The following is a 16,493-nucleotide window of genomic DNA, read 5'->3' as shown; positions in this document are numbered from 1 at the left end:
AATCCCATCTACTAGATAATCGAAAGATACCCTTCACAGGCTGAATGAAAATTTCTGCTGGTAGCACTCTGAAGCATTTCTGTACAGAAATTTCACAGTAATCCGATTGCTGCTGAGATACTTCAGTGTGAAGCAAAGTGGTGGAGTGAAAAAACATACAGACACTCACGAGAATCCCTAATGGCTTGGGAAAACCCACTTATTTAATTACTTTATAGCAGCTTCTGTACTGTGCAACGCTTTGAGGGACTAAACCAAAAACTCACAATAGGATCGCATTCAATAATGGTTTTATTAAATGAGTACTGTCAGTGGCTTTGAACAGGGAGGTGCAAAGGTGCACATTTGTCTGCGAAACTGCAACTACTACTAATTTACGCACATTTCTCTGAACGTAAAAACTCTGAGTACAATTTCAGCTTTAAATAGGCAAAAAAGGCACGCATGTGAGGTAAAGAACGTTTGAACCGTTTGCACTCTAACTTCACTTCCTATTATATGAACTACAAAGGAAAAAGGAACAAAATTAAGTAATTATTTTACTATAAGTCAGGAACATTAGGACGCAGGATTAAATAGCACGACCGACTCATCCTGACTACAGTTATTATAGTCAAACTCTAATCTACGTACTACAATTAGATGTAGTTAAGTGAAAATAAATTACATTAAATAAATAGAAGGATTTTATGAACTACAAAAGGAAATTTTTTTGTTAGTTTTGCTAAATTTTTCAAAGCGACCTGTATAAGCAGGTTCTCATGGATTCATCCCTGCTTATAAATAATGGTGTGTGTGTGCATTATAACATCAATTCTGAACTTTTTACATTTTGCATCTGCAAAAAAAATTTAAACAAAACTATAATTCTATGTAAAATTTTTAAAAATGCCAAAACTTCCACTGACATGAATGAAAAGTATAACTAAAAACATTTTTAATGGTAAAAACTGAACTAAAATGAGAAAACCCATCTGGGAAATTAAGTAAAAAGAAACTGAAGTGAAAATAAAAATTGCAAATTAAATACACTCCAATAACTCTGCTCCTGGGAGGTAAGATTGGCACCTTGACTATAAGCAATTTTTTAAACTGAGAAGTTCTGACACACAAAAATAAATTAAAATATTGCAAAAGCTATTTTTCCCCCTGATGTAATCACAAAATCAAAATCACAAACTGGAATCAGAAGATTACTGCATTACAAAACCATCTCAATGATGCGCTTCTCTGACTGGGACATCTCCAGGATGCTGTTCCTGGATGTCTGCAGCCAGCGGTCCCTGTGGATAATGGAAGAGCATTGGAAAACCTCATCTGTGTGGCTTTGTGGAGGTTTAAGTGTTCTGCAATGCAAAAATGACAGTAAGTGCATCTGTGGACCAAACATCTGTATATACAACCTCAGTGTGTGCTAATGTGAAATGTGCATGCCGGTCCCTCCAGTACACGTTCATGTGCGATCTGTCGTGTGGGCTCTTCATGCAGCCGTTTGCTCAGAATTACAGGTTCATATATAAACTAGACAGCAAACGCATAAATATTCAATCTCTGAAGACTCAAATTCTTCTCAGGACACGTGGAGAAACTCAGCAGTTATTTTTAAGAAACTTATAATTAATATTTACAACATCATCAGCAGGGGAATAAGCAACGTGGTACTGATCTAACAGATGTGCAAACAAATGCAGATTTGATTAAAATTAAAATTAAACGTTTTATATTCTCCACAGAAAAAACAAATTTTCTCAAGCTTTCTTCTTGTCTCTAGACAGTAAAACACTTCTGTTATTTTATTCCACACACTAATACCTACAACCTAAAAAAGAAGGGGAAAAAATAAAATCATAAAAAAATGGTATTGCTTACGTTTCAGCTCTTTGGAGGAATTTCATTACACATGATTTAAAACTGGCACATGCTGAGGCACAGAGACAAAATGGGAGCTTTTCGATGGAGTTGGTGTGAGATGGGGGAGAGTAGGAGATGGTGGTGTGAAATGGAAATACAAAAAAGACAGACAACAAGAAAAAGAGAAAGAGGGGGAATAATGGAGACAAGAAATCTGAGGAGGAGGAGGAGGAATGTGTTGGCTCCGCTCCAAGCCTCGAGGATGACTCACAGCTATCTTTGTCCACCCCAGTAACAAGAAACGAACTCCGCCTCACGGAGTGAAAGAGAGAAAAAAGCCCGCCGTGTCTCTCCCTCCTCCCCTGTTTTGCTATGCCGTTGCCCTGGCAACCAAGGCCTTGTCATCAGGCCTGCTAGCGTGCACATTTCCAGCACGCTGTGGACGCAGTGGAATAAAAAGGTGTAGAGTTTTCTGTGCAGATTTTCAACACATCTCGGGACTTTGAGTGTGGTGCTTTATTGCGTGCAGCCCTGAAGGAAAGTCTAACCTTCTATTCCTACAAGATATGAAGGAAAAATGACTGTGACCAGAGCCAGAAAAGAGGCTATGCAAAGACCTTTATGAGGCCTATAAATCTGGAACTTAAATTTAGACATTTTATAGAAGAAACACATTTAAATATGGAAAGAATTTGGTTTTTGTGGCACAGTGTGCAAGATACAGCACAAGCAGTGTTTCTATGTGTCGCTTGCAATTACTAAAAGAAAGCAGAAAGCTCAGGGACCAGAAAATAAAGCCAAAGCAGAACCTGCAGTACCTCCAACAGCCACTTGAGGCTGCTCTGGAGATTTTTTTAATTTTTTTTTTTAAATTAACAAATTATAACCCAGCTGGGGTTAGTCGGGCATTATTATGGTTGTGAGACTTAGCTGTCTGCTAGGCTTCAAGTCTCACTTGTACTTCTGATGTCTTTTGAAGCATTGCTAAAACAACTTTTTGGCTTTTAATTTGGCTCCTTCAGCAGTTACTGCCATTAGCAGTCTATCCAGAGTGAAATTCCAGTATTGAATTTGCGTGAGATTTAGCATTAAGTGGTCGAAATCTACTCTTGCCTAATGCAGCACCCAAAATGCTAAAGGAAATCCACAAACCAGTGGGTGAGCACCAGCTAACAAAGCGAACACTTTTTATTCTATCTTTTATTTACAGTTTGTAGTGTGTAGTAAATAAAAGCTAATGCAAGTTATGTGCTGTTTTAAGAGACAAAATATTTGAGACTGTACAGCTTCATTGTCTAATCTCTCCATGAACTGAGCCGTCTTTGTTTTTCCTTCTTTGCAGTGATCTGGCAGCCTGGATCATTTTCCTGGCTGCGCACAATCAGATTAAAAGGTTGGGGGCCTCCTCATGCAACCCATTCAGCCGTCCATACTGACAGTTCTGAATTTGTGGTTTCTGTAGTATTGGAAAAATTTAACAAAACAAAAAAAATCCATAACATCCGTTTCCAGAAAGTCTGGCTTTCATCTGCTGGTAGCACACTCTCTGTTTGTGTTCATTTTTAAATTAATGACACAAAATCAAACTGTTACTAAACTCTAAAAACAAGATTCTTTTAATGTTATTTTTCTGTAATTTGTGCTGAAGAAAAAAAGTATCCATAAGCCCTCCAAATTCCTCGCAGGAAACCTGGCCAACATATTGCTCTCTATGTAAAGTAGCTGCAGTGGCTTTAGACAGCAGCATGCACACACCGACAGCTAGGAGCTGCTCACTACGACTGCAGTGTTTACAGGAGCAGCTCCCCTGCAGGAGTAGGGGCTTCAGCGCTTTGCACACGTGCACATCAGAGGCTGCAGGAGGAAACCCACTGAGGTTTTCCCTGTTTAAAACGCCAAATTATGCAAGTGTCCACCGAACTATATGGTATGCTGCTATATAAACACACAGACACACCCCCTTCTGCAAAGCTTGCTAAGGTCTGTGTGGGTGGGGTTTCCTGATGACTCACTGCTCAAACACAGAGGAGAAATTGGGGGGCAGGAGGAGGGGGATCTTCCACATTCCCTATAGGCCATCTAAAATGTTCCCTTTTCCTTTTATAGCCCAGTGTTTCCTTTTTCCAGCTTCACCACATTTAGTTTAGCAATTCACAAAGCCACTTTATGTGGAGAGCACTGTGGGGAAAAGGTGACTAAGAGGAAGGCTGGTGAATAATGAGGCACCAGGAAAACATGCCAGAGTACAGCATGATCCTCTGCTAATGGCCTTTAAAATAAAAACACTTTTTATTATAGCGCCTCTATCCAAATGTGCTTTTGGTTACGACTTACTTTCAGAAGTCAAATGTTAAAATAGCAACAAATAAAAATAAATAAATTGTTTTGTTCAAACAAAATTTAACTGTGCACAAATTATTCTCCAAAGGCGACTTACTCATCACAACAACCAGCTGAATCCTGGCCAAAGTTAAATCATTTGAAGTTTCCCGCATCACTGAGGAAACAGTTTCTCGGTTATACAGCACAAAACAACACGCAGGTAAAAATCAAAATAAAGCCCGATTTCTGCATTTAGCAGACATCAAAGAGTTGTCTTCATTTCTAGTCTTGTGCACAATAACTTAAAGTGTAGAAACGGTAATTACAGTAAATCCACACACATTTAAGAAGCTGGAATCTATTATTACAAATAATCCATCAATCCATAAACAATTTCATTCTTTTGCCTTACATCTCTCACTGACTGTCATGATGGCGGCCTTCCTGAATGTGAAGCAGTGTGTGTGAAACTCGTCAAAATCAAAAAATCAAAACCTTAAATATTTTGCTCATTCAAATGAACTACTGATCAGCAGAAATGCTGTGGTGGCTGTTACGCGTGTCCCTGAAATGCCCAGCTCAGACATGACATGAACTGCTGAGGTAACCACAATCACATAACATCAGATCTGGTAAAAATGGCAACAACGCTAACACAGCACCTATTATTTACTGCCACTCATCTGCCACTCAGTGAATGGCTGGCTGTGAGCACTAAAACTACGTGCTGCTACACCTAAATGAAAAATGCACCAGTGCAACCAATGTAAAAAGTTAGGACTGGAGGCCTGGGTTATTATACGCTTTTAAAACACGCACTAATTGTGGACACGTAAATGCAACTTTGAACTGGTTCGGCTGCATGTGTGCCATGCGTGAGGAACCAGACGGTGTTCTGACACGTTTACACGTGTAGCAGAAGAGTTTCCCTGCAGGCTCTGAGATGATATCAGATACGACGGTTGTCGAAGAGAACCTCGAGTGTGGCCGGTAAAACAACAAAGAAAAACTCTGCAGCCTTAAGCCTGATGGTTCGAGTCAGCTCTGCAGCATTTTGTGAAACTTTCTATTGCTGCATTTTTCAGTGAAACAGGCTGGTACTTGACTGTTTCCTGTGTCTCTTCTGGGATGAAGAACACAATGACAGGGATTGTGTGTGTGCGTGTGGGATAAATCAGCAGAAACTGTCAACAATGCGGCCTTTGCCAGAGACCGCCCGTTCGCATCCACATGTGGCAGATGGAAACAGAGTTTTTAGTGTTTGCTTTTTCATAGCAAAGCAAATGGTGACCATGGCTAATCGGCTTCAGAGAGCCAAGAGACGTTCTCTCGTATCAAACTCCGTTTTGTTTGAGCTGTCACCAAAGCAAAATTTGCACGCGGAAATGAGTTCCACGCACTTTCTTTGTCTGATTCGTGCCCGCAGAAATTTGCATTCGTTAAAGCTCAAACACAGCGTCAGTCAACAAATGAAGAAAGAGAATGGAGTCCCGCCCGTCGACAGAGCCTGTTAGAAAGTCTGTGTGTGAGACCGCAGACACCAAAGGGCACATGAAACACCTCTTGTTCCCCTTTGCACGATTAGTACATGACTCATCAGTGGGTGAGTCAGACGCTGGTCGCTGCTCTTTGTGTCAGCTTTTACGCTAACTCTTCACTGGTGTTGAATCGGAACAACTCACACGATAAAGAGCAACGCTGGTACACGACTGCCTCTTCTGCCCCTTGTTTTCAGGGTTTTTTGCAGCCATCATTAAACAAAAAGCTACAGAGATCTTAAGATAAGATTACGAAGAAGTGTTCATGTTCTTTACTATTCAGCGCTTCCTGTTAATCAGACCTGTTAGACGTGTGAATTCCAAGTTAAAAAAAAAAAAAAAAAATCACAGCAGTCCTCCTTGATTAGCTTGCAGACATTAATTTAAGTTCTGAAAACAGGTTAAAGTGCTTTGACTAAACAAGACTATCCTGGTGCTTCACAAGACTTCTTGCAACAAGTCGATCAAACACTTTATTGCATCCAGCCCGAACTGTGCGACAGTTATCATCCGGCTGTGTCCCATTTTAAGTAAAAAGAAAAGTCTCAGTTCTTCTTCCAGCCTCATATAGGCATCAAGTTGTAACAGCAGGCTGTTTCTAGTTGCTTTTCCAGCTGCACTGACTTACAACGAAAACTCCAGAAACCTGAGACGACGGCTATCGTTAGCTTTGAGCTAAATAAAACCCATGTGGACTTAATGAGTCAGAGTTCTGTAGCTTGTGCTAGCGTTTAAGCGGGTAAAAAAGAAAGAATTTATTCTTGGAGTAAAACCAAGTTGAGGTTGTGGGACGAGTCTAGCAACTGGGTGCTCTCACGCAAAACAGTAAAAGGCTGGTACAGGAAACACAGGAGCGCTCGCTGTGAGTGTGCAACAGATCAAAGTGACAGAAAAGGAAGAAAAGGCGGGTTTGTTTCAGGAAGACTCAAGTAGTGCCAGGTGAGCTCTAAAAAAACAACTCTGCTTCCAGTGATTGTGTAAACTCTGATGCTAGCAAGCCACACCCATGTGCCACAAGTTACAAAACACAACCAAAACATGCAAACTATTTCCCAGTTTGCCAGAATCGTGTTTGTAAAAAAATTTAACGGCCACTTCTGTCACACGCAACAATGCAAAAGCAGTTCACACATATAGAACACAATTAATGATACTTTTAAATGAAACTGATCAGCTTCTTGAATAATAAGAGCACTGCAAGCTAAGATAAACAAAATCAAGATGGCAAAGCTTGGCTTCCAGTCAGTCCTGAGTCCTAATAAACAAACGCAGCAGTTAATGCAGAACATATGAGCCTGATAGTTGAATGAGATCCCTCACAAACTCAGTGCCCTGCTTAGATTATACAGCACAACGGCTCCAATTTATGTCAGAGAAAATGAGATTTTACAGGTCTGGAAACTGAAGCATTGTTACATAACTAACCAGGTGGGAATGGAATGGTGTAGGATGAAGAGCGGCCACTCAGTCTACTTCCCAACGGGAAAGTCTTTGGGCAGAGAGAGAAAGCGAGCTAGAGACACAAAGACACACAGAGAGAGCGAGAGACTCTTTGGTGTCCCACCATCTTAAAGCGATTTAGCCTGTCCATGTGCGAGTGACTCATCGAGGGTTTGGCTGCCTCTGCAGGCTCTGTGGAAACTCTCATTCTATAAACTCCACTAAAACACACAGAGTAGGACAGCCTGCCAAAATCTCAGTTTGGTACCAAGTTCTGGTCCACCGAAGTCGAAGGCCGAGTCTCTCATTACTCGCACACCAATAAAGCCAGCAGAGAGCTGTGTAGAGCACCGTTCAGCACATTTACAGGCCTACTGCATCTGTTTTCCATCAAAGTATTCTGTGAGGCCCCGAGAGAACAAAACACCACCAGCACTCACAAGCTTCATCTGCAGAATATCTGAATCAGAAAAAAATGCAAATTTGCAAAAAGTTTGTCACTTTTCTGATTTATGCGATTACACATTTATGTTTCCTCAATGGGATTTTCCTACTTCTCAAATGAAAAGTTATGAAGCTTCATATCTGGGATTTGGGAGACTAATGATTTCACTGCTAAAGCATAAAATATGGTTTTGTCAAAGTCACTGGCACTGCGTAGCTGTCCCTTCACTTCAGCCCACAACACACTAGACTTGGTAGTACTGGGATGCTCATAAATACCCCCGTCAGCATCACGTTTAAATGCAGGATAAAGGGTAATGTTGTAACAGTCCGTATTTGAAACCAAACCAAGATCTTTCCGCAAAGAAATCATTCAGTTTTTAGTGCCTCAACCAAATCAGACTGCGTCAAAAAAAGCAAAACAGGAACTGTGGCTGTAAACAACCACACCTACAAACTCTACTCTGGGCTCTTTAAGCCTCTAAAGGTGACTTATTATGCTCATTCCCAGCGACGCGTTTTCACTCTTCTGCTTTGCACCATTCACAGTTCAAACTAATCGTGTTTATCATTATACTTGGTGCAGGTCTTGAGCCAAGCCGTTTTAGCTCTCTTCCCCTTTTAAGGGCATGCTTCCTTTATACCAACCTTCATCTGATTGGCTGCCCCTCACAAATACAAGATCTGAAACGTAAGAGTGAAGCTAATGTGCTCTGTGCCTAATATGACCACATCAGAGATATCCTCTCTCTGCTGAAACAGAGCGTTTAGATTATTTCTGGCTCAGCGTTACTCACACATACACTGAGCTCATTATTTGACACTTTGGCCAGTATGTCTATACACCAGTGTAACAGTCGACATATGACAGAAACACAAAGGATCCCAAGTTTTTTTTTTCCAATTTATGAAAAAACCACTTTAGATTAATCAATAAGGAAAAGTGTAAATTATTGGCAGAGCTGATGTTTCTCCTGCTTTTTATGCGCAACTTTTCCCTGGGCGTGTAAATATGACAGAGCTGAATATAGACTTTAAACGTTTACACCTAAATATAAAAGGCAAGTCAAACGCACAGGATTAACCATAGTTTAAAGTATTCTTGATTAATCACACTAAAAAATAAATACATAAATCTCTTTCTCTTAATCAAAAGCAAGTAAAATTAATCAAAAGCTACTCCTGCTGTTTGAAGTCAGCTTAAATGTAAATGCCCCTAAATGACTACATCTCTTTAGGACAGTTCAGGTATAAATGAGTTATGACTCTCGGGCCATGCAGATGATAAGGCATTTTGGGGCGTCTTCAGAGCTGTGACACAGCGACACAAAGAGCTGCATGATCCAATTTACATCCCTGCTGGAAGACACCCAAAATCCTGGACTCCTCTCCGAGCTCTTATCTGCCCGGCATGACTCAGTGTGACAGACGATTGTCCGCTGTAACATAATACAAGCTGAGATCATCACGAGGGAACGCAGGGCTTCCCCCTCGAGGCAGCCAGAAGAACAGAGGAGGATGTGATCAAACGGCATGAAAAAAGATGTCGAGAAGTGAAATCTGCTGCGGGTGCTGGATGGTGGTCCGCTGCCCGCTTCTGGCCTTAATACAGCAGAAAACCTTTCGTATTTTTTTTGAAAAAAAGGTTTCTGGAGAGATGGATTTGAGAATTAAATGCATTTAGATGCTTTTATATGAGGAGTTAAAATGTCTGCTGTAACAAAAGGTCCACTGATGCAGTGATTACTGAAGCTCATGATGGAGAGGATTTCTAATGGCAGCTGGGATGGTGTAATGGTGATGCACTCAATTATGAATGAAGAGGTCAGACCTCGTGCTTCTCTCTTTGTGTCCAGACAGATTTGTGTACTCCAAAATGGGTTTTTCCCGAAATTTAAATAGTCACATATGAGCATCAAACCCTTTAAAAAAAAAATAAAAAAATCCTGCTCTAACCTAATAACAGCACATTAATGTCATTAATTATTAACTAGTCTTCATAATCAGTCTTTAAGAGGTTGGGAGGAGGAATTTTGGGTCTTATTATAATATATGTTTTCAATTTTATCCTTTGTCTTTTGGTAAAAGCCCAGTTATAATTTACTGCAAACAGAAATGTTTAAAGCATTTGATGGTTTTTGTTTTGGGGATTTTTATATTACACTGTGCATTTTCAAACCTTGGATAGTTTTTTCCAACATTTTTCTTAGCTGAACATTTTAGAGATTGCAAGGAACATTGAGAAAATAGAGAGAGAGAAAAATCAGCCGCAACAACCACATTTTTAATATTTAAATGATTTAAAGTAAAGATAATAAAGATAAAAGAAATAAATAAAATAACTTTCTGTATTTTTGAAAGGATTTGTCATTTTTTTTAATTTTTATTTTGAGAATAAAGTCAAAAATGTTGAGAAAGGAAAACTGCTGTGGTCATCACATCACCAACTGGCTTCATTCTCTACTTGTTAATGAAAAATATGATTTAATGATGATTTTTTTATTAGGTTTGACTATAAAATCAAAATAAATTCAATTTATTCTCCACATTTGAATTTTAATTCTTAGAATCAAATAAAAAATACATCTTCCACCTCACGAGCCTCCTGACAGGCTCCTGCTCATTCAGCAAACCAATAGTTTAATGATGGTGTTTCAAGCAGACAACTAAAGAAATGAAAGGCACTGAAAGGCTGAATGATCTGGAACAGCTTGCTCTTTTCCATTTTAGGAAGGAACTTTTCCAGCAAATATTTTATCTCAACAAAGGTGACAGGAGCAGCTTGAATGACTCCTCCTGTTACACATCACCCATTAATAGAGCGGATGTATAACACGTTACCTTAGCGACAGGTTTAGAATTTACCCCGAGATAAATATAGAAACTTTACTCACGCGAACTCAAGCTGTGACTAATATTAGACGGCTTCTTATGACGTCCGATACTTGAGCAGGCTCCCCCTTTCACTTCTCGTTTTCTCCTCACAGGAGAGAGTTTGGTCAGATATTGAAAAGCTTCTGTTTATCACACTGTTGTTGCTCAGGGTGCTGGCATCTACTGTGCAGCTATGTGACATGTTGCACAGGGGAAAACAACAGCGCCGGACTGCAGTAAATACAGCTTTGAATCTAAATGGAGCGTAACAAGGAAATTTAGTTTATCAGAAAATAAACAAACACCTAAAACTGACAATAAACATAACAAATGTCTGAAACATGCACAAGTCATAGTTCATAATACAGTAGGCAAATTGTAAAAGAAAGTATTCCCAGTTGAGGAAATGGGATGTGTGATGTGATAAGTGCATTTCCTGCAGTGCAGTCTGATAGCCGTTCATGTCATAGTTGCGCTCAACGTTGCACATCAGTCCATGAATGCAGTGTTAGTGCATCTGCTGCATCTTTGTATTGTACTGACTTTCAGTCTGCAGCTGCTCCTAGACATGCTCAGCCATGTCTGCTGCAGTATATTTAATTGATTTTTGCACTGTTTCAACAGACTGCAGAAGAAAAAAGAAGTCTGAGTGCTTCATCAGTGTCTGCCACACCTTTACACACATCGTTCAGACAGGTGGGGCAAACTTATCCATGGAAAATCCCTGCTTTGTGTCTGATCCCGAAAAAGGACTTAGCTATTTACTTTCAAATGCTGCACTGGTGTCTGAGCAGCTCAAAGTTGAGTGTTTTAAAACATCTGTTAAAAATGGCTGCTGGTTATGCTGGCATAATGCTACAGCTACAATCACAACAATCAAGCCTGTGCATGCAGAGTGCATTTATTTATTCTTTTTTCTAGTTTAATTTCTTTCCTCCACACTTGGATTTACTTTTCATTTCCATTTCACTCCACACTAAAACCAAAGGACACTCCCAGAGATCCTGTGTTAATGCTATTATGTTGGGACAATATCAGGTGGTATTTCTTTAATGTCGTGGCCGATGGATGAATATAAACCTTACATCATTACAGTTGACAGTATTTAAAGTTGCTTCCATATAAACACTGAAAAACGGTTTTGTTGGCTGTAATAACTTCTCCTGCTCTTACAGCATTACAGGAGAAGAGCCCTTCATACTGTGGCGAGTAATCATTACTCACTGCCCATTAGTAAAAATGAGCTTTATATGAGGTTTCATTCATTTAAGTTTAAATTCACAGTACAAAATTCCCTCTTTGTGTTTTCCTGCAGCAGACCAGAGACCTGACGCTTATCGATATCAACTTAACTCAGAGCCTTGTGTTGTTCAGTATTAAAATACAATTCCAGTGTTTGTCTTGTCAGTTTCCACTTGAATGGCATTCTGAAGCAATCTTTTAATGGATAATCGGAGTAAGAAGTTCAAGGGGACAATCGTGGATATCTAACCTCAGGATTGATGACTGTATTTTGTTGCTCCTGTGAAACACTTTGTAATGTGGACTGAGAGGTTGTCTATAGATAAAGAGCTTATTATATAAATGCTTAGATTAGTGTAGTTTGCATAGCAGCACAAAGCTAAAATAAAACGTAATATGATGACCAATAATTCATTTATCAGCCTGGTTAAGGGTTAAAAAATGACCCTGCAATGACACCCTCATACAATCAGCTAGACTTTAGACTCTACATGAGATAACACAGGCTTTAAGTATTCAATGAAAAAGACCTTGACAGTAACGTGTCTCCTCTTTAGTGTAGCTTTGCCTGGTTTTCAAACCTGAGCCATTTCAAGTGGCTCCAGGCTTTAAGTTTAGACCTCTGTTTTAAAGACCATATTCCCTCACACCTGCTTTTTACCACAATTTTAAATTATATATGAGAGAGGTTGTCGTTCTGACCCCTTGGCGCTTCGCTTCAGGGGATGAAAGCATGTGTCCCCTGCGGTCGTTCTGCATACAAAGACGTGTGTGTGTCTGCCTTTGGGCTGAACAGGCGTGTCCTGTCAGCCGAACTGCACTGAAGGCTCCACCTGTTGCTGTGTCATGTTTGGGAGCAACAAGCAAGGACACCAGCGAAAAGTCAACACATTGTGAGACTTAACAGCCGCACGTTCGTTCTGCTGCTGCTGCTGTCGCCGCCTGACGCTCAGCCCAGCAGCGTCACAGCAGCCCGTCGGTGTGTATTAATAAAGCCGACTTCCCGTCACAGAGAGTCCACTCAGCCCATTCCAGAGGCCATGAAAAAAGGGTCTGAGTCACAACCTCGTCATACAGCCGAGCCAAGGCTCCCACAGCACCATGGAAACCAAACAGCAAACACGCCACTTAAAGTCTAGCAGATAAAGGCAGCTCAAGCCGGACTGAGTGATTCTTTTCCAGCACAGATGCATCAAAAGAATCTGCCTCCTTAGGAAAATAAAACTGCTGTGGGAGCCGTGGTTACTCCTGCAGGCAAGAAGCACAGTGATAAGGCAAAGACTGCTGAATGCAATATGTATTAAGCTGATGAGCTTAGGACCACTCAAAGAAAGGCAAGCCACACTAAAGACGCATTTCCCGCAGAGTTATGGATCTTATATTACCGCTGCTATGGAGGTTAGCCAATTGATTTGTGTGCTTATTTTTTCTTTAAGCAGGATTTTTTTAAAACTTAAGAAGGGACTTGTGTGAAACGTTTTAACAGGACCCAGCCGAGACCAGACGTGTTCCCAAACTTTGGGAGTTTATATGGAACTGGATTCAGAAAAACTTGCATTTGTAGACATATTTCTACAAACATATATCAAATAAAAATAAGGGAAAAAAAGGGAGACACACATCAGAAAATCATTGATGTAGATATTCTACTAGACTCAAGGACACCAGTCACACATGGTGTGGAGGAAAACTGTCAGCCTTGTTCTTGTTTCTCTTTGTAGTGAGCCAGCAGCTCGGGCCACACCCACAGAGATGTGTATACAGTCACACTGTTTCATAGTTCAGATGCAATGAAATGTCAAGTCTTTGAAAAGGTAGCAATCAGTAACTAATCAGATCAAAGGAGTCATTAAATTTGTGGTCATACTACACACACACACACACACACACACACACACACACACACACACACACACACACACGTGTGAAAACGCAGCTATTTTATTCCTGAAAAAATGATTTTAAAAAATACATTTTTTAAAGGTGTGAGGAACAATCAGGAAACAAAGTGCTGACTGTAAAGAATTAGACGGCAGCGAGTCGATATTTTGCATTTTCTCTTTCTCTAACCTCACTTGAACTTTGCTGCCAACACATTCCTGGGAAGCACTGCTGGCTGAGTCTGATCTGCAGAAATTCCCTGGGATCACAACTAAGGACCGACAGACTCCCCCAACATCTGATGACACGCAGACATTCAGTAAGGCATCGAGTCAGAAATTTTGTGGACTCGGGGCGACTTACAAGGGGAAAAATCTGCTCACAATCCTAATAGCTCCTCAGCTAGCTGAAGCTGTTAGAGCTGCTTGATAATGTGGCCTCGGCTCCAACATTCCTCCAATAACACCAGCCTGCATGCCAAGCTACACACAGGGTTTCCTCTAAATGTTGTTTTCAAATAATGAATGCAGCGTCAACCACCTACTGTAATGGAACTGTTTCCATTCCACTTCCTAACCTCATTTAGATGTAGTGACGAATGCTGTAGCCTAGCTTGATTAGTATCTGGGAACAAGCAGCCATGGATACCGTTTTCTCAATGCATCATTGTAAATATGACAAAATGCTAAATAATATACCAATATGTACAGAAAACTCTTCATTTTAGTACAGAGTTGTGTAAGTTTTGAAATAATGACTCCCTCTCATGTGCCTCACAGTGGTTTGGTTCATTGTCCACCATTCCTTAACTCCTGTGCTTTGAAAATTTCAAATAAACGATGAATGAGAGACATGCATGTTCTTCACTTCCACCACGTAACAGAATTAAAAACAAAAAAAACAAAACAAAACAAAAAACAGTAGAATTAGACTGCATTTTGTTAGCTCAGTTACTTTTTTGTTCAATTTCATGCTTCAGTACGAAGCTCAATTCACAAATGGCAAAACTCTAAAGTCTTTATGCAACTGTGCAAAGTAATCTCGCCGTGTGTAAAGCTGTGAGTTGACATTCTGTCACGGGGACGGTGATTCCAGCTCAGCAGAGCAGGCTGTGTTCAGCCTGTTTGCCTGGAGGTGTGTCCTTTCCTTCAACGGGGACTGAAGTGACATGACTGCACTTGAAAACTGACAAACTCAGGAATGACATTTACAACCCTGATGTTGGGTCTGGCTGCACATTTCACAACACATTCCACAGACGACAGGGTGTTGCACCTCCTCAGCTGTTCATGCAACACAGGGTGTGAATTCAAAGTATTGCAGCACAAAAGGTAAAATCACAGCAGCTGCATCCACACGTTCACATCACATTCACTGTAGTTTAACCAGCTGCTACGAGACACACCGACAGGGTTTGAAGACAAATTTTAAAAGAAGACAAACCTGCGCTGGCTGACGCTCAGCAGTAACAACGCCAGGAAAGCCTTAACGCTTCCCCATATAACAATCTGATTCATCATTTTTTTACAGCGCCACAAAGTAAAAATTACTGACCTATAATCTGAAAAGCGTCATTCTTATGTAGCAGGAGGAATACGAGAACATATCAAAGTTACTGTGGAATCACTTGGCAAAAAGTCAGGGAATTCCCCCACACACAGATCCCACACAACGGCAGATAAACGTTACATCATCAGTGTGCTGCTGCTTGAAAGATTTATGGATCATTCCCAGTGATTCCCCTGACTCTGAAGCAAAACTGCATCAGTGTTTGTTTTCATCTGTCCTCTGAAGAGAAATGATACATGCACAAAATCATCAGTGTGTGCTTCTGATATGTTAACTTATTTACACATGAAATCAGGTACAGTGTAGCTTACATCCACAATGGGATGTCAGTATAATAGAAACTGTATGATAGATGGGTGTAGCTATCCCGACCAGCTGGTTTTTGAACATTTGTTTTGAACGTTGCATTTTAGCATTTATTTTTTGTCCTTCTTGGATCTGACTAACAATGACTCTGCATGCTCATATGTTAGTAACAAAGTAGGCATTTATTCCCACAACAAGCGTGATGCTGTATCAAATAGGACTTAAAATCAGCGACTGGGAACATAAACAACAGGGAAAAAAGTGAGGGCATTTTCTCATAGACTTCTATACAACTGGACCAATTCTTGAAACCAGAGCAGTCGCCCCCTCCTGGCTATTAGGAAGAAAGTCCCCGCCCATTTGCTCTTCTCACCTGGCTTTGAGCTCTTTGTGCTCCTCCTTGATCTTGCTGAGCTCCAGCTGCAGGCGTGCTCGCTCCTTGGCCACCTGGTCGAGAGTCTTGCGGGCATCCGCCAGCTCCGTCTCATAGGCCGTCTTGATGCCCGACAGATCGCGGGTGACCGAGGACTCAGACTCGCTGATGCGCAACCGCAGCCCGGCGTTCTCCGACTCCAAGGAGCGCACCTTGTCGATGTACACGGCCAGCCGGTCGTTGAGGTTGCACAGCTCTTCCTTCTCCTGCAGCCTGGTGATGCGGGCCGGAGAGACGGCGCTGCGGCTGGTGCGTTTTTGGCTCGGGGTTTCCATGGTAATAATGGCTCAGCAAGAGATGCAGACTGGGTGAGTCACTGGCTGTGGGAGAGGAGGAAGAGTTAATGAGAAGAGTATCGAGGTTGCCTTCCACAGAAACACACTGCACTGTTTTAATGGCTGAATCACAAGTTAAACTTTAACTAAGGTGAAAGCGAAGAAAAGCTCCAGTCTTGCACCACAGTGATTCTTATCTGTCCGCCTCCAGTCCTCGGTCTGCTCACAGATTTGTTTTATTAATTAGTTTTGATTTTTTTTGGAAGCATATGCTAAAAAAGATAATGCTGAAGTTATCACAGCTACCTTTTCACTTGT

General features: G+C 40.9%; 1 protein-coding gene across 1 annotated transcript in view; it reads right to left on the bottom strand.

Annotated features, from left to right (window-relative positions):
• Positions 1-16,493, bottom strand: part of LOC134635994 (lamin-A) — a 40,462-nt gene that overhangs the window by 16,472 nt on the left and 7,497 nt on the right. The window contains exon 3 of the mRNA XM_063485722.1: positions 15,841-16,220. Within this exon, the coding sequence (XP_063341792.1) occupies positions 15,841-16,175 (335 nt within the window). The 5' untranslated portion in view covers positions 16,176-16,220. The remainder of the gene's footprint in view (positions 1-15,840; positions 16,221-16,493) is intronic.

The sequence above is a fragment of the Pelmatolapia mariae genome, linkage group LG10_11 (assembly GCF_036321145.2).
Source record: "Pelmatolapia mariae isolate MD_Pm_ZW linkage group LG10_11, Pm_UMD_F_2, whole genome shotgun sequence".
Taxonomy (NCBI): domain Eukaryota; kingdom Metazoa; phylum Chordata; class Actinopteri; order Cichliformes; family Cichlidae; genus Pelmatolapia; species Pelmatolapia mariae.
The sequence above is the reverse complement of the archived record's forward strand: the minus strand, read 5'-3'. Positions and strand labels throughout refer to the sequence as shown.